The 25938-nt window shown below is 52.7% G+C and overlaps 2 protein-coding genes across 2 annotated transcripts; one reads left to right on the top strand and one right to left on the bottom strand.

Moving 5' to 3' along the window:
• The first annotated feature begins 14 nt into the window (after window positions 1-14).
• Window positions 15-15934, top strand: hdac3 (histone deacetylase 3). Its single transcript, XM_055642862.1, has 15 exons — window positions 15-136; window positions 1104-1186; window positions 2344-2486; window positions 3784-3865; window positions 4619-4675; window positions 5363-5418; window positions 6183-6316; window positions 8277-8357; window positions 9256-9329; window positions 11260-11324; window positions 11689-11778; window positions 12413-12471; window positions 13932-14011; window positions 14364-14521; window positions 15152-15934. Exons 1-15 carry the CDS (start codon window positions 82-84, stop codon window positions 15219-15221), a joined length of 1287 nt encoding a protein of 428 aa, XP_055498837.1. The 5' UTR covers window positions 15-81; the 3' UTR covers window positions 15222-15934.
• Window positions 15935-19795: 3861 nt separating this feature from the next.
• On the bottom strand, window positions 19796-22571 carry znhit2 (zinc finger, HIT-type containing 2). Its single transcript, XM_055642861.1, has 2 exons — window positions 21647-22571; window positions 19796-20974 (listed from the first exon to the last, which is right to left on the bottom strand). The coding sequence occupies exons 1-2, from the start codon at window positions 22070-22072 to the stop codon at window positions 20189-20191; spliced, it is 1212 nt and encodes a 403-aa protein (XP_055498836.1). The 5' UTR covers window positions 22073-22571; the 3' UTR covers window positions 19796-20188.
• Window positions 22572-25938: the final 3367 nt, after the last annotated feature.

The raw sequence follows: 25938 nt of genomic DNA, 5'->3' as shown, positions 1-25938 counted from the left end.
CAGCGAGGTGTGACGCAAGGACGCATTGCTGGCAGTGACGCAGCGACGTGTGACGTGCCTCGGCGGGAGGCTCGGCCCGCCATGGCCAGGAAGGTGTCCTACTTCTATGACCCAGATGTGGGCAATTTCCACTATGGTGAGTGAGGGTGCTGGTCAGGGAGAAGGAGGGAGGGTAGGGGGTCAGGGTCAGGGAGGATGCAGGTGAAGGGGTGTAGAGCATGGGCCAGGGATCGTGGGGGGTTGGGAGAGGGAGGGAGGGTGTAGACCAAAGATACTAGAGCACGAGCCCTTCTATTATCTTTGGTGTAGACTATGGACCAGGTGTGGTGGAGTGCTGGTCAGGTGGGGGGTTGGGTTATGGGGATACTGGTCGGGTGTGGGGCCAGGGTGTGTGGGTCAGGGGCTGTGGGGTCAGGGTACTGTGGCGATGCATGGTGCTGGGCCAGGCTTATGGGGATCCGGGAGCAGGATGTTATCCCGGGGAGCAAAGTGTGGGCTTAGGGGGTGTTGTGGAACGTAGTATCACAGGGATTGATTGGGGTGTGGGTTCAGAGCGTGCAGGGTCAGGGGCTTCAGGTTGTGTGTTCAGGGCGTGGGTTTGGGGTATAAGGGTTGTGGGTTCAGGGAATGGGATGTGGGATGATGGGCTGTGGGTTTGGGGTTTAAGAGGTGTGGGATTATGGGCTGTGAGTTTAGGGGGTATGGATTTGGAGCGTGCATGACCAGTGGGTTCAAAGTGTTTGAATTTGTTCAAGTTCTGACTGATTGTGGTGGAAGGTGGGGGCTGCTGGAGGTGAGGAGGGACAAGAAAAAGCCCGGCGAGTGATCTATCTATCAAAAACCCCTATCGCATGCCAGGCTTTGTCCCTCATATTCTCTCTTCCAGCTTTCATCCAACCCCACGAAATTAAAGCATTGCATGTAAATCAAATTAAATCATTGGAAACAAGATTCATGCATGAAATAAAATGCAAATTAAATATTTGGTCTCCCTTATGGTGGTGGTTTGGAGGCATCGCTTTCCTGTCCATGTTCTATCCCGTGTGTTGTCTCTATGGTGTCTTGCTGTTTCTGTATCACACTGAGTTCTGTTTGTTGTTTAGGTGCCGGTCACCCCATGAAGCCACATCGCCTGTCCCTCACACACAGCTTGGTTCTTCACTATGGACTCTACAAGAAGATGATGGTTTGTGTCTTTAGAGAATAACGCCCTCGGCTCACCGAGCCCGCGCTGACCAGCCATCACCCCGTACACGAGCACTATCCTACACACTAGGGACAATTTACAGAAGCCAATAAACGTACAAACTTGCACGTCTTTGGATTGTTGGCGGTAGCCGGAGAAATCCGGAGAAAGGTCATGGGGGAGAACGTACAAATTCCGTACAGATAGCACCTGTAGTCAGGATTGAACGCTGGTCTCTGGCATCGTGAGGCAGCAACTGTACCGCTGCCCTGCTGTGATACCACAGATATTTATTGCACGGGATCCACTCACACAACAGGCGACACAAACCATCTGTGGATAGTTCTCGCCCTCCCCAACTCCCATTAATTCTCCTGCCTCGCTTTAGCCTTCCTTTCTTTAAAGACAGCAGCTTGTGATCTTGATCGCCATTTAATTAACATAGACCGTCCCTAGGATAGCAAACGGGTTCCGTCATTAGACGTCCATAAGTCAATTTTGTCCTTAAGTCAGAAAATACAATATAAAACTATTTCCCAGGGTGGAAATGTCTAAGACGAGAGGTCATGGGGTAAAGGTGAGAGAGGACAAAAGGAGATTTTTTTAAATTGAATTGGTTTGAAAGGTACAGCATGGAAACAGGCCCTTTGACGCACAGAGACCACACTGACCATTGATCACTGTTCACCCTATTTCTATGTTATTCCGCTTCCTCATCCTCTCCCTACACACCAGGGGCAATTTACAGAGGGCCAATTAACCTACAAACCACATGTGTTTGGGATGTGGGAGGAAACCGGCACAAACGTCACCTATTCCTTTTCTGCAGAGATGCTGCCTGACTCGCTGAGTTACTCCAGTACTTTGTGTTTAGCAAATGGGGAATGCACAGGGAGAACGTACAAACTCCGTATGGCAGCACCCGGTTAGGATCAAACTCAGGCCTCTGGCGCTGTGAAGTAGTAACTCTACCACTGGATCACTGTGCCACTGATGTGAGAGATGTGCACTTCTTCAACAGAGGGTGGTGGGACCTGAAAAGCGCTGCTGGGGGTGGTGGTGGGGGCAGGTGCGATAGGGGTGTTTAAGAGGCTGTCAGATGGGCATGGATATGTGGAGAGGGAGGTTACTCCTGACAACTCTTCCCCTCTCCGCAGGTCTTCAAACCGTACCAGGCCTCGCAGCACGACATGTGTCGCTTCCACTCGGAGGATTACATCGACTTCCTACAGCGCGTCAGCCCCAACAACATGCAGGGGTTCACCAAGAGCCTCAACACCTTCAACGTGGGCGACGACTGGTGAGGAGGCATCGTCCGATAGTGTCCCTGCCGCCCACCGAGTCCACGCCGTCCATCGATTACCCGTTCACACTAGTTCCATGTTATACCACTTTCTCATCCACTCCCTACACACTAGGGACAATTTACAGAAGCCATTTAACCTACAAACCTGCACGTCTTTGGGATGTGGGAGGAAACCGGAGCACCCGGAGAAAAGCCACAGGGCGAATGTACAAACCCTACACCAGGGGTCGGCAACATTGGGGCCAGGACGCATGTCTGTGAGCGAATGGCAGGCCATATCTATCACGTGAACACATGGGTCCCGATCCCGCCCTGGATAGCAGGCATCGAATCACGTGTTCACAGAAGGTAGACAAAAATACTGAGGAAACTCAGCGGGTGAGGCAGCCTCATGCAATCCTTGCACGTCTCACCCGCTGAGTTTTTCCAGCATTTTTGTCTACCTTCGATGTTTCCAGCATTTGCAGATCTTTCTTAAACATGTTCACAGAAGGTGCGCGCACGTGCCGGTGGCTTTGCGCAGGATGCGGCACAGCCAGAACTCTACCCGCGCTCAGGGCAGGAGCTCGGCAGGCCAGATGATTATGGGGGAAAAAATCCGCCCGCGGGCCAGATGATTTTGGGTTACGGGCCACATTCGGCCTGGGGGCTGTAGGTTGCTGACCCCTGCCCTACACAGACAGCACCCTGTAGTCAGGATCAAACCCGGGTCTCTGGCACTGTAAGGCAGCAGCTCTACTGCTGCGCCACTGTGGTGCCCGACACAAGTCTCACAACTGCCCTGTTTATTTGAAAGAAAACTGCCCAAGTCCGCCCAATTATTCCTGTCGATCTGCTTGTAAATCTCTGCACTCTTTACTTTTAGAGTTACAGGGTGGAAACGGTTCCTGTCGACCTACTTCTATGTTATTGCACTTTCTCATCCACTAGGGGGGCAATTTACAGAAGCCAATTAACTTTCAAACCTTTGGGATGTGGGAGGAAACCGGAGCAGTCACAGGGAGAACGTGGAAACTTCACACAGACAGCACCCGAGGTCAGGATCGCACCCTGGTTTCTGGCGCCGACGTAGTGGTTCTCCCCGCTGCTTCTTTGTATTTCCCAAAGAATAATGGACGTGCCATGCATTGGTCAACGTGGCTGAGTGTCACAGAGCTGTGATTGAGGTGGCCAGTATGTGTGGCCGTTTACTTGCTGTAAGGAAGGGTGTGAGGTTGCCTCAGTGGCCTTAGCCCGCACCAGGAGCGCAGGCTCCAGCTCCCAGCTGACTGCATCCTGTTTGTTTTTGCAGCCCCGTCTTCCCAGGGTTGTTCGAGTTCTGTTCCCGCTATACCGGGGCGTCTCTGCAGGGAGCCACGCAGCTCAACAATAAGGTAACTGGGCGCGACGGACGGGACCTGGCGTCGGGTTTGAGTGCATGGTAGGCGGACGGGGTCAGCGGTGTGCATGTGGACACCCCTGCACCCCACTCTCAATGATGCACTCCACTGCCTCTGGGCTCACATCTATTGCTCCAGCTTGCAGGCTGCATGTCTCCCGCATCCCTCTCACTCCCCACTCACCCTCTTCCTCCTCTCACTCTCCCCCACCCCCCTCTCACCCTCCCTCACATCCCTCATGCACCCTCTCACTCCACACATGCCTCTATCCCCGTCTTTCCTCTCCCCCTCCTCTTGTTTTCTCCCCAGCCCTCTCTCTCTCTCTCCCCCCCCTCCTCTTGTCCCCCCCACCCTCCTCTTGTCAGTCCCCCCCACCCTCCTCTCGCCCACGCCCCACCCTCCTCTCGCCCCTCCCACCTCCCTCCCCTCCCCCCCTCCCCACCCTCCCTCCTCGCCCCCACCCTCCTTTCGCCCCCGTCACACTACCACATCCCCTCTTGCTCATCCCCATGTCCCATCTCATCCCCTCTCCCGCTCCCTCCTTATTCCCTTTATCCTGTATCTGTACACTGGGCAGCTTGATTGTAATTGTGTACAGTCCATTGACTGTATAGCAAGCAAACAAAAGCTTTTCACTGTACCTCGTTACAAGTGATGATAAACTAACCTACTGCAGGTGGTGTTCACTCAGCCACTGCTGGCGTTGGGATTTTGCTCAGCTGTTGACACGTGTCCTTGTGTTTTTAGGTGTGTGACATCGCCATTAACTGGGCAGGAGGCCTTCACCACGCCAAGAAATTTGAGGTACTGCACCTTGAGATGAACAGAACTGGTTAAACACACCACACGCGCACGAGGCCTAAAATATACCCGGTCTTTTCTTCTCGTCCCTGCTCCCATTCGGCAGAAAGTACTGAAGCTTGAAGCGCCCATCACCAGACTCGGGAACAGCTTCTTCCCCACTGTTAGCAGGCATCCAAACAGTTCTTCCATAAGTTAGGATCTCACTCTCGTTCCGCAAGAAATTGTATTGCATCACAGTCCATCACACAGACCAGACACCCCACCATCGACATCATTTATACTTCACGCTGCCTCGGGAAAGCAGCCACCATAATCAAAGACATCCCACCCCGGTCATTCTTTCTCCCCGCTTCTATCCGGTAAAAGGTACTGAAGCTTGAAAGTGCGTACCACCAGACTCAGGAACAGCTTCTTTCTCTCTGTTATCAGGCTTCTGAACGGTCCTTCAATGAGCTAGTGTACTGTCTGATTCACCTCTACCCCATTGTGGACATTGGACTTTGTCGCTGGGACTGATGCGCTACAATGCTGAGAACTACATTCTGCACTCTGTATCATCCCCTTTGCTCTAGTTATTGTACTTAAGTTTGACTTCATTGTATTTATGTCTGGTCTGATTGGATAGCATGCAAAACCACTGTACTCGGTACATGTGATAATAATAAACCTCAATTCTTCTTTCCTCAGGCCTCCGGATTCTGTTACGTGAACGATATTGTCATTGGAATCCTCGAATTGCTAAAGTAAGATACCTTTACAATTAGAATAATGATGTTTGAGGCTTTTCGATAGGTACATGGGTTTGGAGGGAATGGGGGGGGAATATGGATCACGTGCAAGCAGAGGAGATCAGTTTAACTCAGCACAATGATCATGCAATTCTCTCTGGGAGCGGCACAGTGACGCAGCGGTAGAGCTGCTGCCTCACAGTGCCAGAGACTTGTGTACCATCCTGACAACGGAAGCTGTCTGCACGGACTTTATACGTTCTCCCTATGACTGCGTGGGTTTTCTCTGGGTGCTCCAGGTCACCCCCCCCCCATATTTGGTTAGTTTATTGTCACATACTAAAGATGTACAGGTTTGTTGGTTAATTGGCTTCTGTAAATTGCCTCTCGTGTGTAGGATAGTACTAGTGTACGGATGATTATTGGTTGGTACGGACTCGGTGGGCGGAAGGGCCTGTTCCCACACTCCATCTCTGAACTAAACTAATCACGGACTATCAAGGATCCTGTGCTACACTGCCCTATGTTCTAAGTCTTTAAATCTCTGTCAAAGGCTGTGGCTGTGGCTGTTGTGCTTTTAGCATTTGATGCTTGTGGGCGGGTGGTGATCTCTGAGGAAGGGTCTCAACCAGAAGCGACACCTATCCATGTTTGTTCTCAAGATGCTGCCTGACCCGCTGAGTTACTCCAGCATTTTGTGTCTTTCGTTGTAAGCCAGTAGCATCTGCAGTTCCCTGTTTCTACTCGCCGATCTCTGACCTGGTGTCATTAACCTCCAGGTATCACCCTCGGGTGCTGTACATCGACATCGATATCCATCACGGTGATGGGGTGCAGGAAGCCTTTTACCTCACTGACAGAGTCATGACCGTATCCTTCCACAAGTACGGGAACTACTTCTTTCCTGGGACAGGTGAGACCTTTCGGGGTGGGCTGGGGTGAAAATTCAGTTGCACTGGAGACCCGTGCTACAAGGGGTTGTGTGACTAGGAAAGCACCTGTATCCTGTATTGCATTTCCCGTAACGCAAGTTTAATTTTATCCATTCATCGCAGTGATGATGCGTTACCAGGGGAAAATCTTCAATGATTCAATGATACTTTAATGTCATGTGTACCTAGGTACAGTGAAATGCTTTACTTTGCATACAACCCGATAAAATCATACAGCTGACCTCACCTGGGCAGTACACAAGAGTCGACAAAGTTACAAAAAGTTCACTGAACAGTCTTATCTACTGCCTGCCGCCGTACGTGGCAGCGGGAGGCCGTATGCCCCCTTATTTCTGAGCGGGCCTCCACTGCTGGGTCCCCCTTTGTTCTCGCAACCCCCCCCCTCCCCAGGGTCCCTCTACGGTAATGTCCCTGTGGATTTGCAGCCTATAGGCAAGGTAACTCTGACTGTATTGTGGGCAATACAATTGAATTGAATTCTGTCTTTACTTTGTGTACTAGTCATGTCTCTACTATTTATTTAATTCCCCTTACATGTTTTTCCTCTACCTGCTAAATCTTTGTAAGGTGTCCTTGAGACTCTTGAAAGGCGCCCATAAATAACATTTATTATCATTATTATTAAAAGAGAAAGGATTGTTTGTTGTAATTAACCACAAATCGATTTCATATTAAAGTATCGTTTCACAAGTTTCAACAGAAGAGATTGCCTAGTCGGTTTCCAAAGCAAATTTCTTCAAGGACCCGCTGTGAGCCGACAGCCTGCTACCGTTGTTATTGGTAAACTAGTTGTTCTCGGTATACATTTCGTGGGGGGTTTTTCATTTGTACATAAACGATGTAAGAGTGGATTTTCATTCCGTATCTCGACTTTTGGGTGATAATTTGTAAATTCTGTATGGGTGAATTTCTAAAGTCGGAAATCATAAGTGATAGGAGCAGAGTTAGGCCGTGTGGCCTATCTATTCAATCATGGCTGATCTATCTCTCCCTCCTAACCCCATTCTCCTGTCTTTCTCCCATAAGTCCTAACATCTGTTCTAATCAAGAATCTATCTATCTTTGGCTTCAAAACATCAATTGACGGCCTTCTGCAGTAATAGAAGGGGGTGGAGCACTTTAAACCAAGTGACCTTAATTCATCAGTGTAGCAGGAATTGTTGATGATATTTTTGATCTGGCCAACAGTGGTGGCATGAAGAGGTGCAGATTGCAAGGGTCCAGGAGACTGGCACAGATGTGGGACATCACCCGTCCGTCAAAGCACTTCATTATCGTCCATGTCAGAGCGACTGGGGCAACAGTCAATGGGACAGGTCACATTACTTTTCTTTGGCACGGCACTGAAGGTGGTTTTAACCTCCTAGTTTATTTTATTGTCACGTGCACCGAGGTGCAGTGAAAAGCTTTTTGTTGCGTGCTATCCAGTCAACGGAAAGACTATACATTATTCCAATCAAGCCGTCCACAGATACATGATAAAGGGAATAGCGTTTAGTGCAAGGCAAAGTCCGATTAAAGATAGTCTGAGGGTCTTCAATGAAGTAGATGGGAAATCAGGACTAGTTGGTGATAGGATGGTTCAGTTACCTGGTAACTGCTGGGAAGAAACTGTCCCTGAATCTGGAGGCATGCGTTTTCACACTTCTGTGCCTCTCGTCTGATGGGAGAGAGGAGAAGATGGAGTGACCGGGGTGAGTCTGGTCCTTGATTACGCTGGTGGCCTTGCCAACTCAACGTGAAGTGAAGATGTAGTCAATGGAAGGGAGGTTGGTTTGTATGATGGTCTGGGCCGCGTCCACAACTCTTCTTGCGGTCTTGGATGGAGCTGTTCCCAAACTGTGCTGTGATGCTTCCCGATAAGATGCTTTCTACTGTTGTGTATTTGGGACGACTGCTGAGTTGCGAATCTCTCTGCAGGTGACATGTACGAAGTTGGAGCTGAGAGCGGACGGTATTACTGCCTCAATGTCCCTCTACGCGATGGAATCGATGACCAAAGTAAGGAGGAAGTACTCAATCGCCACAAAAACTATCCGCTTCTCCCAATCCTGTTCCTTGTTTGGAGCAGGTATCGGGCAACGCTGGTGTGATGGGTGTAACGCGGTAACGTAGACATAGGCACGCTGACCTTCATCAGTCCAGGGATTGAGTTTAGAGGTTGGGGGCGTTATGTTAGAGTTGTACAAGACGTTGGAGAGGCCACATTTGGAATACTGTTCGGTTTTGCTCACCCTCCTATCGGAAGGCTGATGCTGAGCTAAAAAGGGTGCAGAGAACATTTACAAGGTTGTTTAGTTTCTTGTCAACGTGTACCAAGATACAGTGAAAAGCTTTTGTTGTGTGCTATACATCAGCGAAAAACTACACATAATTTCAATCAAGCCGTCCACAGTGTACAGATACACGATATAGAAATAATGCAAGATAAAATCTAGTAAAGTCCGATTGTTTCCGGGACTCGAGCTACAGCGATAGGTTGGGCAGGCTAGGACTTTTTATCTTGGAGTGCAGAAGGATGAGGGTGATCTTATAGATGAAATCATGAGGGGAATAGATAGGTTTAATTGCACTGTCTTACCTAGGGTAAGAAAATCAAGAATCAGAGGACATAGGTTTAAGGTGAGCGGGGAAAGATTTAATAGGAACTTGTGGGGAAACTTTTTCACACCAAGGGTGGTGGGTATATGGAACAAGCTGCAGAGACGGTAGTTGAGGCAGGTACCATAACAACATTTAAAAGCCATTTGGACAGGTACATGGATAGGAAAGATTTAGAGGGACATGGACTAAACGCAGGCAGGTAGAACGAATATAGATTAGGCATCTTGGTCGGCATGGATGAGAATGGCCTGTTCCCTGCTGTGTGACTGTAATGCTGATTCTCTTGGTGTTGCAGGTTACAGGTTGCTGTTCCAGCCGGTCATCAAACAGGTTGTGGACTTCTACCAGCCCACCTGCATCGTTCTCCAGGTGAGTCTCTAGACGGCCGGTCAATCCCCATATCCATCCGTGGGCTGTGGGGAGGGCGGTGTTGAGGGGGTAACGGGGGCCCGACCTGTCCCAGCATACTGCCTCTTTCACACATTAGACTTTAGCAGCGCGGCAACAGGCCCTTTGCCCCACTGACTCTGCCGACCCTGTACACCAACACTATCCTACACACTAGGGACAAATTACAATTTTACCAAAGCCAATTCGCCTACAAACCTGCACATCTTTGAAGTGTGGAAGGAAACCGGAGGAAACCCACGCAGTTACAGGGGGGAATGTACCAACTCCGTACAGACAGCACCCATGGTCAGGATCGAACCCGGGTCTCTGGCGCTGTAAGGGAGCAACCCTACCGCTGCGCATCTGTATCTCCTCCCCCCCCCCCCCCCCCCCCAAATCCATGCTCCCTAAAACGCCACCGGGAGGCAGGATCATTAGAGGAATGTAGTGTATTCTCTCCACACTGCATTCTCTCCGCTCTGCCAGAGTTTGGTGTGTCGGATACGGATGCTATATTTAAGAGGGAGTTAGATGTGGCCCTTGTGGCTAAAGGGATCAGGGGGTATGGAGAGAAGCAGGTACAGGATACTGAGTTGGATGATCAGCCATGATCATATTGAATGGCGGTGCAGGCTCGAAGGGCCGAATGGCCTACTCCTGCACCTATTTTCTATGTTTCTATGAAGGGGAGAGGCTGGGTTGAAAACGCAAAGTGATGGAGGCACTCAGCCGGTCAGACAGCATTTGTGGAGGGAATGGATAGACGGCGTTTCGGGCTGGGACCATTCTTCAGACTGATGTAGTAGTGGAGGGAAAGCTGGAAAAGAGAGGTGGGGGGCAGATAAAGCCTGGCAAGTGATAGGCGAATACAGGTGGGGGATGGGGGGGGTTAGTGACAAAAGCTGGAGGTCACAAGGAGACAAAAGGGTATCAGATTCATACAGCACGGACACTGGCCCTTCGGCCCAACTGGTCCATGCCGACCAACATGTCCCATCTACACTAGTCCCACCTGCCCGCGTTTGGCCCATATCCTTCTAAACCGTTCCAATCCATAAGGATAGAAGAGAGGGAGTGAACTGTAAAGCTGGAGGGAGGGATTTAGCTGGAAAGTGGAGGGGGAAGGGGGGGAATGAAAGGGAAATGTTTCGACTCGGGGATGGGAGATTAGTGTGTGGAGGAGGGGGGGAGAAGCAGGGTGACGGGTGGAGAAATGTGGGTGCATGGATGGGGGGAGAGGGGGTGGGTGGGAAGAAGGTGGAGAGGATTTTTATTTGTAATGGGAGAATTCAGTCTTCATACCATTGGGTTGCAAGCTGCCCAAGCGGAATATGAGGTGCTACACCCCCAGTTCGTGTGTGACCACACTGACAATGGAGGAGGTGCGGGGATGGGGTGGCGGGGGAATTACAGTGGTCAGGGTTGGGAAGAGGGTGAGTTCCCGGGGCCAGGGGATTCCAAAACTCTGGCTGACTTGAGACACAAAATGCTGGAGTAACTCAGCGGGACCCGAAACGGTACCCATTCCATCTCTCCAGAGATGCTGTCTGTCCCGCAGAGTTACTCCAGCGCTTTGTGTCTACCTTCAATTTAAACCAGCATCTGCAGTTCTTTCCTACACATTTTGCCCGCTCCACTGCAAAATCTCCTCAAGGTATGTCTACTTTGAAGAAGTTCTCCTCCTCTCTCCGACGAGAGTTCAGCAACATCCTCTCTCACTGCTCCTCCTCTGTGATTCTTCCCTCCCTCCGACTCTACGACCACGTCTTTACCCAGACCCAGAGTCTGAAGAAAGGTCTCGACCCGAAACGTCACCCATTCCTTCTCTCCAGAGATGCTGCCTGTCCCGCTGAGTTACTCCAGCATTTAGTGTCCACCTCTGGCTAACGTTGGTCTCTCCTCATTGCAGTGCGGCGCCGACTCGCTGGGGTGTGATCGTCTCGGCTGCTTCAACCTCAGCATCAAAGGACACGGGTAACGTCTACCTCTGTCGACCCCACCCCCCATCCTCTTTCCCCACCCTGTCTCTGCTCCATCACCTCTCAGTATCACAGGGCACAGTTAACAACCACCCCTGACCCCCCCCCCCCGTCCCACTGCTCCCCCCCCGTCTGTGCCCCCTCACCTACCCCCCACGTCCCACTCTTGTTCCCCCATCCCCCCCCCCCTCTCTACTCAACCTCACCCCAACTCCACTCAACCACAAATCAAAGGGCATGGATAACATCCCCTCTCCTAGTCCCACATCACCCGTCACCCACCTCCCCCTCCCCCCCCCCCCCCCCCCCCCCCTGCCTGTGACTGGCTCACACGGTCCCTCTGCTCGTTCTGTTTGCAGGGACTGTGTGGAGTTTGTGAAGAGCTTCAACATCCCTCTGCTGGTGATGGGTGGTGGCGGCTACACCGTCCGCAACGTCGCCCGGTGCTGGTGAGTTGCTGGAGCCGGACAATATCGGGAGTCGGGGAAGAATTGCGCATAATAAAGCCAGAGGAAGGAATATAGATGGAAGGGGGGGGATGAATCCAGGTGGGGCACAGGGGGGGGGGGGGGGGAAGGGCGTGTTCTTTATAGGTTAGTTAACAAAAAGCTGGAGAATTCACTGGGTTAATCGTGGAAGGAGAAGGGTTGTGGGGATGGGTGAGCCCATCGCATGCCTGTCACTGACTCCTACCGGGACCAGACCACTGGCTAGGCACTATTCAGTTTAGAGATACGGCACGGAAACATAAGCCTCAGCTCACCGAGGCCACACCGACCAGCGATCACCCCGTACACTAGCACTATCCTACACACTAGGGACAATTTACAATTTTTATCGACGCCAAATTAACCTACAAACCTGTACGTCTTTGGATTGTGGGAGGAAACCAGGGCACCTCAAGAAAACCCACAAGGTCACAGGGAGAACGTACAAATAGCACCCATAGCCAGGATCAAATCTGGGTCTCTGGCGCTGTGCTACCCCTGGTGAGGCGGCGGAGAGGGAAGGAGTGAGGCAGGTTGGCGGTGGGAATGGGGGTGTTGGGGGCAGCTCTTCGCTCACTGTGGATGTCTCCCCCAGGACCTTTGAAACCTCGCTACTTGTGGACGAAGAGATAAGTGATGAGCTGCCGTACAACGGTAAGTGACTGGGCGTCAGAGGTGGGGAACTCCCAAATCCAGCTCAAAGCGCACATTACAACACCAATGTAATATTGGTCAAATAAAGCGGGATACCGGGAGCACCAACGTAGCTCAAACAACTCCCAGAATCCAGAGTGTTTTATTATCATACGTCCTGAAATTTGTAAGATAGACACAAATTGCTGGTGTAGTGAAGGTCTATTCATAAATTCGAGGAGCAGTCTTCTCTGCCATTCAATCTATCAGTCTCAACCCCATTCCTGTGCCTTCTCCCCTCAACCCCTGACACCCTTACTAATCAAGAAACTGGCAATCTCTGCCCCCAAAATGTGGCACCTAGGCTGGGTAGGGCAGCAGATCTCGCCCCAACTCCAGAGGTTTAGGGGTAATATGAGGGGGAACTTCTTTACGCAGAGAGTGGTGGCGGTGTGGAATGAGCTCCCAGTGGAAGTGGTGGAGGCAGGTTCATTAGTATCATTTAAAAATAAATTGGATAGGCATATGGATGAGAAGGGAATGGAGGGTTATGGTACGAGTGCAGGCAGGTGGGACTAAGGGGAAATAAATTTGTTCGGCATGGACTTGTAGGGCCGAGATGGCCTGTTTCTGTGCTGTAATTGTTATATGGTTATATGGTTATCTCGACCTCATCTGGACCTCTGTGGCCAAGCGGCGGGTAGAATTTGCTCCCTGTTGCCTGGTCTCTGAAACTCCACCCTGGCTGGAGCCGACAGATTTGTTGCCAAAGCCGAGCTGCATCTTGCCCCCCCCCCGGCGGTCTAGGCTCCCCCCCCCCCCGGCGGTCTAGGCTCACCATTCCTGTATCGTTGGACAACTTTTGCCAGCCGTGACCTCTGTTGGTCTGTCAAAACGGATATCGCAGAAAGGCTCTGAAACCAAGGGTGCTGGAAAATCAATGGTGGACCTGTACTAGAGGGGGCATTTCCTTCGGTGTAGAGATGGGGGCAGGCTGAGAGAGGGGGGGGGCAAGGGGGGAGAGGGGGCAGTGCAGCTCTGGCAGACTGGCATCTGTCTCTGTAATCGAGGCATGTCGGATGCAGGGCTGCAATCCCATTGTGACATCACAGCTGCAAGCACAGGGAAAAAGCAGTTATTTTTTCCGAGTATCTGCACATTTGTGAACATTTTCATAAATAACTCGAGAAATAATGCATGAAATTTTCAGATAAGGCGATTTTTGACAGCACGGCGTAAATCTCTATTGGAATATGTAAAAATGTCACCGTTAGCGCGTTGTGTTTTCGAGGAGATGTGAAACGCACACGAACATCACACAAATATATACACATCCAAGATCAGTTTTATAAGTATAATAAAGATAGGTGGGGCCGATAGAGGGTGGTGGGGGCCTGGAACACGCTGCTAGGGGTGGCGGTGGAGGCAGGAAGGGCTGGGATCTCTAACAGAAGCAATGACCCAAGATCTCTCTCCCACAGAATACTTTGAGTACTTTGCTCCCGACTTCACCCTTCACCCTGATGTCAGCACCAGGATCGAGAACCAGAACACCCGACAGGTCAGTCCGGGACCCCTGAGACCCCCCCGCCTTGAGATCTCCCCCCTCACTGTGTCCTCCTTTTCCTCTGTGTCCTTCCCCCTCCCCATGCAACCTCTCTCCCCCCCCCATGTCTCTCTGTGTCCTTCCCCCTCCCCTCCCCCGTGTCCTCTCGCCCCCATTTCCTCCATCTCTCCCTCTCCCATCGCCCCGTCCTCCCCTCTCCCAAACACCCACCGATGCCATGTTAGATGTGGGAACCCCATGATGGAGTGAAGGAGGGGGGTTGTTGGGCAGGGTCACTGAGGGTTAGGAGGGTATGAGAGGGGGTTGTGTCTGTGAGGGTGACTAAGATCTCTGCTTCCTCCCCCAGTACCTGGACCAGATCAGACAGACCATCTTTGAGAACCTGAAGATGCTGAGCCACGCGCCCAGTGTACAGATCCACGATGTGCCCTCTGATCTCCTGACCTACGAGCGGCCGGATGACCCCGACCCTGACGAACGAGGGTCCGAGGATAACTACAGCAGGTGGGTCTGGCACCAGCCGCACTCACTGGCCACACTCACTCACCGCTCACTGCCCACTGATGGCCGCACTCACTGGCCACCGAAGGCCAAACTGAATGGCCACCAATGGCTGAGGTGTCTCTGTCTCTGGGGTCAGATGTCCCGGATATGATGCCAGCTCCATTAGGCGAGGGAGCAGTGTGGGCCGAAGGCCCTGTCACTGTACTGTTTTGTGAGAGTCATAGTCCAAATTGTGGAAGCAGGCTGTTTGGCACAACTTGTCCTTGCTGACCAACATGCCCCGTCTGCTCTAGTCCCATCTGCCTGCATTTGGCCCATATCTCTCTAAACCTGTGCTATCCATTTACGTTTCCAAATGTTCCTTAAATGTTATTCTCGTACCTGCCTCAACTACCTCCTCTGGCAGCTCGTTCCATACACCGAACACCTTCTGTGTGGAAAAGTTGCCCTCAGGTTCCTGTTAAATCTTTCCCCTCACACCTTAAACCTAGTCCCTCTGGTTCTCGATTCCCCTACCCTGGTTAAAAGACTCCATGTGTTTGCGCAATCTATTCCCCTGATGATTTTATACACTGACTGCGTTTCCTGGTGCTGTGGGTGTATGAGTGAACTCCCTCTGCCTCCCCTCAGGCCCGACGCGGGGAACGAGTTTTACGATGGTGACCATGACAACGACAAGGAGAGTGACGTGGAGATATGAGGGGGGTCCGTGCCCACCAGCCGGTGGCACGTCGTGGGGCAGGGGGGCTTCCCTGTCCCGGGACTGAAGCGGCGATTCTTCATGCTGCACCCCCTGAGTTTAGTGTTTGGTTCTGAATGTGGTGCGATGCGCGGACGGGTTGTTGGTTGGATTCACCGGCTGCCGAATGGGGCAGGGAGCCGCTGTCTCCAACATCCGCCCAGGTAACATCCAAACCGGGCATCAGGGGGTTCAGGGAGGTGAGGGGGAGAGACAGCAAGGGAACATCACCCCTGAGTAGCAGCGAAGGGTGAACGTGCCACAAATTCCATGGTTCCCTCTCCACGGACCCTGCCTCTGGGAGGCCCAGGATAATGGCCTGTCTAGCGCAGTTCCCCAGACGGGCTGTTCTCCCTCACGTGATCAATGTTACCCTCCGCTGTATCAATGTATTGTCAATTTTAGCCACCCTCCAGTCTCATTGTTTGTCGACAGTCTGAAGAAAGGTCCCGAAACCTCACCCACCCATGGTCTCCAGAGATTCTGCCTGACCGGCTCAGTTACTCCAGCATTTTGTGTCTACAGTATTTTTATCGTTTACATTGAATCTGTCCTTTGTGCAGTAGCATATCTGGAATATCGCTGTTACTGTCCCGTGCCCCCACATCTCTCTCCCTGCCCCACTCCCTCTCTCCCCAACCCCCTTTCCCCCACCTCCCTCTCTACGCCTGTTTCTCTCCCCACCCTCTCTCCCTGTCCCCTCCTTTCCCCCCTGCCCCCCCCCTCTCCCCGCCCCCCCTCCTCCCCCTTCCCCCCCTCCCCCCTGCCCCCCTCTCTCCCCCTGCCCCCCCTCTCTCCCCCTGCCCCCCTCTCTCCCCCTCTCCCCCCCCTCCCTCTCCCCCCTGCCCCCCCTCTCCCCCCCTGCCCCCCCTCTCTCCCCCTGCCCCCCCCTCTCTCCCCCTGCCCCCCCTCTCTCCCCCTGCCCCCCCCTCCCCCTGCCCCCCCCCTCTCTCCCCCTGCCCCCCCTCTCTCTCCCCCCTGCTCCCCCCCCCTCTCCCCCTGCCCCCCCCTCTCCCCCTGCCCCCCCTCTCTCCCCCTGCCCCCCCCTCTCCCCCTGCCCTCCCCCCTCCCCCCCCCTCTCCCCCTGCCCCCCCTCTCCCCCCTGCCCCCCCTCTCTCCCCCTGCCCCCCCTCTGCCCCCCCCTCGCCCCCCCTGCCTCTCCCTCTGCCCGGAGCTGCACCCCCCTCTCTCCCCCTGCCCCCCCCCTCTCTCCCCCTCTCTCCCCCCCCCCTCTCTCCCCCTGCCCCCCCTCTGCCCCCTGAGGTGCCCTGCCCCCCTCTCCCCCCCCCCCTCTCCCCCTCTCTCTCCCCCTGCCCCCCTCTCCCCCTCCCCCCCCTCTCTCCCCCTGCCCCCTACCCCACCCTGTAAGGAGGCTCCCACTTGCTGCTCCCCTGCCCCCCCTCTCCCCCTGTGCCCCCCACAGTTCCTGCACGGATAGAGTTAGGACAGATAATGATGCAGTACAGTGACTGGGGAATCAGTCACAGTGCTCGCCCCCCCCTGCCCCCTCTCAGTCACAGTGGGGACGATGCAACAAAGAATGCCTCTCCCCCCAGTGCATCCGCACATGCCTCGATTACAGCGACAGATGCCATTCTGCATTGAGCTGCACTGCCCCCTCTCTCTCCCCCTTCCCCCCCCTCTCTCCCCCTGCCCCCTCTCACTCTCTCTCCCCACCCCTCTCTCTCACCCTACCCACTCCTGAAGGGCTCCCACTTGCTGCTCTCAGGAATGGTCATTGGGGCCATGGCATTGCTATGCTCCACAACTCTCACAGCTGGGCCTGTGGGGAGGCTGTGAACTATGAAGGATGTGATCGGGATTAATGATGAGGAACAGCCACAGTTCAGGGGAAGACTGTGTGCACGGATGGAGTTAGGACAGATAATGATGCAGTACAGTGACTGGGGAATCAGTCACAGTGCGGGGACGATGCAACAAAGAATGCCTCGCCCCCCAGTGCATCTGACATGCCTCGATTGCGGCGACAGATGCCGGTCGGAGCTGCGCTGTTGCCCGCTGCAGGCTTTGCGGCAGTGAGGTGGGTGTGTTATACGCATGGCCCGTACAGTGGTCAGTACGGTGTGACCAAACTACCCCACCACCCTCACTAGGGCTTCCGTCTCACTATCCGGTTCATGTACAGAAGCTCAATCTGCTTTTTTTTAGAACATTTCACATTAAAACACTTTTTGTAACGCTTGTTTTGTGTAACTTCTTTGCTCATGTTATTTGCGCAAATAAGTTCACCAGTTATAGGACAAAGGAGCAATATTCGGCCCATTGAGCCTACTCTGCCATTCAACCGTGGCTGATCTATCTTTCCTTCTCAACCCCATTCTCCTGCCTTCTCCCCATAAACCGGCACCCTTACTAATCAAGTATCTCTCAATCTCCGCCTTAAAAATACCCAATGAATTGGCCTCCACTCCGCCTTAAAAATACCCAATGAATTCACCACCCTCTGGCTAGTCATTCCTCCTCACCTTTCTAAAGGTACGTCCTTTTATTCCGAGGCTGTGCTCTCTGGTCCTAGACTCTCCCACTAGTGGAAGCATGCACCCTTTCATTGTTTGGTAAGTTTCAATGAGGTCCTCGCTCACCCTTCCACACCCATGTGATTACAGGCCCAGTGCCTTGAAATGCTCATACGTTAAAATATTTGAAAATGGGAACATCAAAGGTTGCAGCTTAGTAACATTCGTACAACAAGGGAACAGGCCCTTAACCCCAAGTCGTCCAGGCCGACAAAGATACCAAATCGACATTAGTCCCAACTGTCCGCATTTGGCCCATATCCCTCCAAACCCCTCCTATCCATGTAACTGCCCAAATGTTGTTATAGTCCCTGCCTCAACAACCTCCTCTGGCAGCTCGTTCCATTTACACACGACCCTCTGTAAATCCACCATGGGAGGGACAGCTGAATGGCAAACTTTGTGGAAACAGGCCATTCAGCCCACCGAAACCAAGCCCGCCAGCGATCATCCTGCAAGTGAAACCGGAGCACCCAGAGATAAACAGGGAGCATATACGAGAAGGTAAATCATGTCTGACGAATCTTATAGAATTTTTCGAGGATGTAACTAGTAGCGTGGATAGGGGAGAACCAGTGGATGTGGTGTCCCACATAAGAGATTAGTATACAAACTTAAAGCACACGGCATTGGGGGTTCAGTATTGATGTGGATAGAGAACTGGCTGGCAAAGAGTAGGAGTAAACGGGTCCTTTTCACAATGGCAGGCAGTGACTAGTGGGGTACCGCAAGGCTCAGTGCTGGGACCCCAGCTATTTACGATATATATTAATGATCTGGATGAGGGAATTGAAGGCAATATCTCCAAGTTTGCAGATGACACTAAGCTGGGGGGCAGTGTTAGCTGTGAGGAGGATGCTAGGAGACTACAAGGTGACTTGGATAGGCTGGGTGAGTGGGCAAATGTTTGGCAGATGCAGTATAATGTGGATAAATGTGAGGTTATCCATTTTGGTGGCAAAAACAGGAAAGCAGACTATTATCTAAATGGTGGCCGATTAGGAAAAGGGGAGATGCAGCGAGACCTGGGTGTCATAGTACACCAGTCATTGAAAGTAGGCATGCAGGTGCAGCAGGCAGTGAAGAAAGCGAATGGTATGTTAGCTTTCATAGCAAAAGGATTTGAGTATAGGAGCAGGGAGGTTCTACTGCAGTTGTACAGAGTCTTGGTGAGACCACATCTGGAATATTGCGTACAGTTTTGGTCTCCAAATCTGAGGAAGGGCATTATTGCCATAGAGGGAGTGCAGAGAAGGTTCACCAGACTGATTCCTGGGATGTCAGGACTGTCTTATGAAGAAAGACTGGATAGACTTGGTTTATATGCTCTAGAATTTAGGAGATTGAGAGGGGATCTTATAGAAACTTACAAAATTCTTAAGGGGTTGGACAGGCTAGATGCAGGAAGATTGATCACGATGTTGGGGAAGTCCAGGACAAGGGGTCACAGCTTAAGGATAAGGGGGAAATCCTTTAAAACCGAGATGAGAAGAACTTTTTTCACACAGAGTGGTGAATCTCTGGAACTCTCTGCCACAGAGGGTAGTTGAGGCCAGTTCATTGGCTATATTTAAGAGGGAGTTAGATGTGGCCCTTGTGGCTAAGGGGATCAGAGGGTATGGAGAGAAGGCAGGTACGGGATACTGAGTTGGATGATCAGCCATCATATTGAATGGCGGTGCAGGCTCGAAGGGCCGAATGGCCTACTCCTGCACCTAATTTCTATGTTTCTATACGAACTCTGTACAGACAGCACCCGTAGCCAGGATCGAACCCTGGCACTGTGAGGCAGCAACTTTACCGATGTGCTGCCCCTCAAGTCTGTCCCAGATCTGGCTAGTGCCTGGATGTTGATACTGACAGTAAAGGAGCAGCGATATATCTCTCGGTCAGGATGGTGTGGGATGGGGATAGGGGAGCTGTGGGTGATGGTGTTCACCTACACCTCCTTGCTGTTAGAGGTCACATTTGCAAAGTATTTGAAAAGTAAACCATACACTCTTTGTCAATAATTAGTTTATTCTTGGAAACGAGGACCTGCAGGTGCTGGTTTACAAAAAAAAGTGCTGTGGTAACTCAGTGCCGCATTGTGGGCGGAGCGGTACAGAGGGAGCGCCACGCTGTGGGCGGAGCGATGCAGAGGGAGCGCTGCGCTGTGGGCGGAGCGGTACAGAGAGAGCGCAGCGCTGTGGGAGGAGCGGTACTGAGGGTGTGCCGTGCTATGGCTGGGGATGGCAATAAAGAAGTGTTTGGTTGCTTTCTTTACAAGTAACTGTCCCTCATTGGAAAGCCAAGTGCGATCTCCACAAACTGTTCTGGGCAGAATTATTTAACTTGGCGTCAACTCTCCGCCTAGGTCTTTACAATCAACTTTTGCAATCGTGGGACGGCTCAGGGATTGAGTTCCTCGATCAGCACTCTCTGCGCCGGTGGCCTCTTTGCTCCCCAGGCCTTCTCTAGGGTAGATTTATCCTTCTCGACCTGCAGGAGTTGCTGGAGGGAGGCAGTGAACTCGAGCCGAGCCTCGGCAGAGAGGGTAGCGAGGACGTGTTGGTGCTCCCTCGCCCAGGACAGGAGGAAGGCACATTTCTTGCCCGCCCTGTATCTGGCCGCTCTGCCCGTCTTCCCCTCCCCGCCCCGGCACTGCCTGCCTTTGGCCAGGATGCAGTCAAGGTGTGAGATGGCGGCGAGAGTGTAATGACTGCCCGGAGCCTCGTCGCCCCCGGCTAGGAGGGCAGACACATCTTCCATCGCCCTGGCCAGCAGCAGGGGGGTGGAGACGTGGGGGCTGGAGCGAATGCTCTCCACTGCGGCCTGCAGAGCCTCTCCCGTGGAGGTGTAAACGTGGCTGCCATCCAGCGCCTTGGAGATCGCCAACACCACCTCAATGAACTCGCCCCTCATCGCCCCATGCACATCCCCATTCACCAGCCGCAGGGAGAAGGCGTAGGCGTATAGAACATTGACCAGGCTGAAGGCCACCAGAGGCGAAGGGCAGGCAGTCAGGGTTGCCAGGGGAGCAATGTTGGTGCAGACAGCGGGCACGGAGTCGTCTGTGTTCCAGACACTGGCCGGAGCCGTCTCCTTGTCTGCGTCCTCCTCCCCCGAGCTCTCGCCGTCCCCTGCCACACGCTGCTCCTCCCGTATCTCCTCACTCGCATCAACTTCCTCCACCACCTGCGGGCAAAGCAGTGACAGAGGGACTCACTTTAGACTTTAGAGATACAGTGCGGAAACCTGTGCTGACCAGCGATCAACGCCGTACATGAGCACTTTTGTTCTGACGCCAAATCACCGAAAAACGTGCACGACTTTGAAGTGTGGGAGGAAACCGGAACACCCGGAAAAAACCTTTGCGGTCACAAGGAGAACATGCAAACTCCGTACAGACAGCGCCCACAGTCAGGGTCAAACCTGGGTTTCTACCGCCCACTTTTTGAAGGAACTCGTCCACTGGGTCACCCTTGGGCACCCAGCCCAGTGCTCCCACAACCCCGCACCTGTTCCCAAACCCTCTCGACCCTGCCACTAACTCTTGTCCACCTCTCCATCCACCCTCCCTCCTGTCCTCTCCCTCACCACCATCTTACTCTCCCCATTCTCTTACCCCTCTCCCTATTTCCCACTCTCCCCTCCCCACCATCCCCTCCCCTACTCTCCCCACCACTGCCCCTTCCCTCCTTCCCTCTACTCCATCCACCCTCCCTCCTATCCTCTCCCGCACACCCATCTCACTCTCCCCACCCCTCCACTCCCATCTCCCATATTCCCCTTCTCCTCCGTCTCCATCGTCTCACTGCTCCTACTCCCCCCTCATACTGGCCGGGTGAGGGGGTCTCTGTCTCTCACCGGCCGCCGTTGCCGCTGCCGCCGCCACCAGGGCCGCCAGGGCGGGATCCAGGCCGCCGCCTCCCCGCCCGACACTCGCCGCTCGAAGTCGGCCCGCTGGCCGGGGCTGAGCGCGGCCCAGAGTCGGGGGGCCGGGGCGTCCGGCTCCAGGCTCAGGCCCTCCGGCTCCGGGCGCTGGGCCTCGGCCTCCTGCAGGCTCCTCATGCCGGGGCACAGGTCTCGCCGCCCGGCCTCAGCCCCGGGCCGCAGCTCGGCCAGTACCGCGTCCCTGTAGAAGAGCTCGGCGCAGGCCCGGTGCGGGCCGCCGCGGTAGCAGGCCAGCGAGCAGTAGGGCCGGTTGCAGCGGGGGCAGGTGTAGCGGGCAGCGGCGGCCGAGCACAGGCCACAAGCCTCAGCCTCGCCTACGGGCCGCGCCGCCATCGCCATCGCCCCGCTGCCGGGATGGGGCGTTGTGCCAGGCGCCGCACCGCCCTCAACCCGGCCCGAGGGGGCGCACTAAGGGCATCTGGATCCGTCCGGGCTTTTCTTCAACTAGATTGGGGAGTTTTTACTTTACTCGACTTTTTAAAATGTTCTTTATTATATTATTCATTGAGTACTGTATTTTCAGACTTGCTGTGCTGCTGCAAGTAAGAATACGAACTGTTTTATTGCCATATGTCCCAAACATATGTCTGAAGAAGGGTCACCCATTCAGATTCAGATTCAGATTCAATTTTAATTGTCATTGTCAGTGTACAGTACAGAGACAACGAAATGCATTCCTTCTCTCTGCCTGAGTTACTCCTGCATTTTGTCTCTTTCTTCGGTGTAAACCAACATGTGCAATTCCTTCCAACACAGAACAATGAAATTCTTACTTGCAGTAGCACAACAGATATGTAAACGTAGTACTCTGTAAACAGTATAATAAAAGAAAAAATGTTCGTAAAATACATATAGAGAGAGAGTTTTTTGAATTTATTATATACTAGACCAAGTGCAGACCCGTTGGGTCCTGTTCCCCCAACGCAATATTCCACCACTCACCCATAGCTCCCAACTGCGCAAGCGCGGCTGACATTTTTAAAGTTTGAAATGGTAATAACTTGTAAAATATAAGATCAATGTGAATGCATCTCGCTCTCTTCAGTCCCCTATTCCCCTCCTCCATTATCCTCCCTCTCCCCATCCTCCACCAACCCTCTTCTGCTTTCTCTCCTCACCCCCTCCCTCCCCACCTCTCTCTTCCCCGACTCTCCTCCATTACCTCGCCATCCATCTTCCTACCACTATCCCCCATTCCTCCTCATCCCCAGCACTCCCTCCCCCTCCTCTTCACCCTCCCTCTTCTTTCCCCTCTCCTCCTCTCCTCCCCACTCCCTCCTTCACCTCTCCCTCCCTCTCCTTTCCCCTACCTTCAGTCACTCCCTCCATAACCTTTCTCCCCTCCTTAACCTCCTCTCCCTCTATCCCCCTTCTCCCCACTCCTCAACCCCCCCCCCCCCCCCTCTCCCTCCTCCCCTCCCAAGGATTTTGATGTAAACCACCGCCGGCCCCGTTTGCTTCACCACGTCGGCGGTGAAGTTGTAGTTGAGGCGGGGGCTGTCAGGGGGACGGGCCGATTGATCTGGATGGAGGGGGAGGGAGAGACCGAGGCTGCGGCCTAGACCTTGCCCCGGGTCCCGCTCCTCTCCATCCCCGCGGGCCCGGACGCTGCTGCCCCCAGACCTCGTCCCAGCTTCAGCGCCGCGGTCATTTCAAATCCCGCACGCGCGGATACCGGGCCCACTGTGCCTGCGCACGTAGACTTTCGGTTATTTTAAAATCCGCACACTCAGATACCCTCAGTCACTCCCTACCTCCATAACCCCCCTCCTCTCCCTCTATTTCCTGTTCCCCCACTCCTCACCTCCCCTCTAACCCACCCCCCACAATGAAATTCGCAATGTTTTTTAAAAATGAAAGCTCTTTAAAAAGTGCTTCAAAAGCGTTTTTGTAAAGTTAAAATGTGAATAACTTGTAAAATATAACATCAATCTGAACAAGACTTGGCGAACGAACTCCCCTGGACAATGGTAAGTAAGGTGGCCCAAAAATTGTAGCGCTATTGTGTACCGTTTTGGGGGAGTTTTGGAATCATGCACACAAGATGAGAGTTTTAGTAATATACTAGACCAAGTGGGACCCGTTGGGTCTCGTTCCCCCAACGCAATATTACACCACTCACCCTTAGCCCCCAACTGCGAAGGTGCGGCTCATTTCCCCTCATCTCCCAACATACCCTCCCACTTCTATTCACCCTCCTCTCTCCCCTCTCCTCCACTCCCTCCCTCACCTCTCCCCCTCTCCTTTCCCCTATCCTAAGATCCCGCCCTCCCTCCATAACCCGTCTCCCCTCCCTACCCCCCTCCTCTACATCTATTTCCCCATTCCTCACCCCTCCCCTATCACTCCCCCACTGAACATAATGTTTAAATAACATTTCTCCCCTTCCCCATTCCCTCCCTCACCGTCCCCCACTCCCTCCCTTACCTCTCCCTCCCCTTTCTCTGACCCTCAGTTGGCGCTCCATGGAGCCAATTAATCGTCCCCACACGGGGGGGGGGGGGGGGGGTGCAGCGCCGGCGCACACCTCTCTCCCATCCCACCCCCCCACCCCCACAAGGAAAGTTCTGGAATTTATTTTTGTAAATGAAACCTCTCCCCTAATCCACCCCCCCCACAATGAAAACCCATGTGGGGTGGGGTGGCATCGCCAGCACTTCCTCCCCATCCCACCCCCCACAATGAAAATCTCAACATTTTTTTTTGTAAATGAAACCTCTCCCCAAGAATCTGAGTAAAACGGATTTTAAAAGAAAATCGCACTTCGTCCCTATCCACCTTGAGGTGTAAGCTGCTGATCCCATTGCGATGTCATTGTGGGCTGGAAGACTGTTCACGGGCAGATTTTGTAAATGAGATTCTATTGCGATGTCATAGCTCTAACTGCCACTGCTGAATCCTTCTCAAACTGGATTTTGTAAAGCTAAAAATGTTAATAACTTGTTAAATATAACATCTATTGAACAAAACTTGTTGAAAACACACCATAGGACAATTGTAAGGTAGTGCAAAAATTGTAGTGCTATCGTGTAACGTTTTGACATAATTTCAGGATCTCACACTCACAGACATCCAAGGAAACAAGATGAGAGTTTTAGTAATATATACTTGACCAAGTGCAACCCGTGGGACCTTGTTCCCCCAACGTAATATTTCGCCACTCACTCGTTTCCTCAACGCAACCCGTTCCCACCACTCACCCGTTCTCCCAACATAATATTCCACCAATCACCCATAGCCCCCAACTACGCAGGCACGGCTCATACACTCCCTCACCCTCCCTCTTCTCTCCCCTCTCCTCCCCTCCTCCACTCCCTCCTTCACTTCTCCCTCCCTCTCCTTTTCCATACCCTCAGTCACTCCCTCACCTCTCCCTTATCACACTCCCCCACTAAACACAATGTTTAAATAACATTTCTCCTCCTCCACTCTCTCCCTTTCCGTACAACAATGTAACAAACCTCTCATTGTACTGGGAGGAACACAGTTGATTGGCATCTTATGTAAATGAGATCCCATTGTGATGTCATAGCTGCAATCTGCCAGCAACTGCCACAGCATATTATTCTCAAAGTGGGGTTTTGTCAAGTTTTAAATATCAATAACTTGTGATATATACATGAATAGAACATCAGTGTCCTGGGATAGCAACAATGTAGCGGGTAGGACTACAATTCCATTGTGATGCCATAGCTGGGAACTGCCAGTGCAGATTTGAAGAAATCCTTCTCAAAGTGGGATTTTGTCAAGCTAAAAATGTTAATAACTTGTAAAATATAACATAAATCTGAACGAAACTTGACACAAACCACCAGAGGACAATTGTGAGTAAGGTGGTGCAAAAATGTTAGCGCTATCATGTACTGTTTTGGCGTAGTTCTGGGATCACTCGAACAGACACGCACGCATGCTCACATGCACACACACACGCATAGAAATAAACAAGATTAGAGTTTTAGTAATATACTGGACCAAGTGGGACCCGTTGGGTCTCTGTCACATGGGAGGCCTGGTCCCCCAACGCAACCCATTCCCCCAACGTAATATTCGACCACTCACCCATTGCCCCCACAGGAGGCCTTGTCCCCCAACTCATTCTCCAACGTAAGATTCCACCACTCACCCGTTCCCTCAACGCAACCCGTTCCCCCAATGCAATATTCCACCACTCCCCCATAGCCCCCAACTGTGCAGGTCGGCTCATT

Source organism: Leucoraja erinacea, chromosome 11 (assembly GCF_028641065.1).
Source record: "Leucoraja erinacea ecotype New England chromosome 11, Leri_hhj_1, whole genome shotgun sequence".
In the NCBI taxonomy this organism is placed as follows: Eukaryota; Metazoa; Chordata; class Chondrichthyes; order Rajiformes; family Rajidae; genus Leucoraja; species Leucoraja erinaceus.
Note: the sequence above shows the minus strand (reverse complement) of the source record. Positions and strands in the feature narration are given on the sequence as shown.

What these genes read in the sequence shown, in the direction of transcription:
- hdac3 (XM_055642862.1), top strand. Translation starts at nt 82, where the DNA reads ATGGCCAGGAAGGTGTCCTACTTCTATGACCCAGATGTGGGCAATTTC. An exon ending in CCACGCAGCTCAACAATAAG is followed by an intron (nt 3,866 to 4,618) that starts GTAACTGGGCGC and finishes TTGTGTTTTTAG; the next exon opens with GTGTGTGACATCGCCATTAA. An exon ending in CGATGGAATCGATGACCAAA is followed by an intron (nt 8,358 to 9,255) that starts GTAAGGAGGAAG and finishes TTGGTGTTGCAG; the next exon opens with GTTACAGGTTGCTGTTCCAG.
- znhit2 (XM_055642861.1), bottom strand. Translation starts at nt 22,072, where the DNA reads ATGGCGATGGCGGCGCGGCCCGTAGGCGAGGCTGAGGCTTGTGGCCTG. An exon ending in GGCAGCGGCAACGGCGGCCG is followed by an intron (nt 20,975 to 21,646) that starts GTGAGAGACAGA and finishes CTTTGCCCGCAG; the next exon opens with GTGGTGGAGGAAGTTGATGC.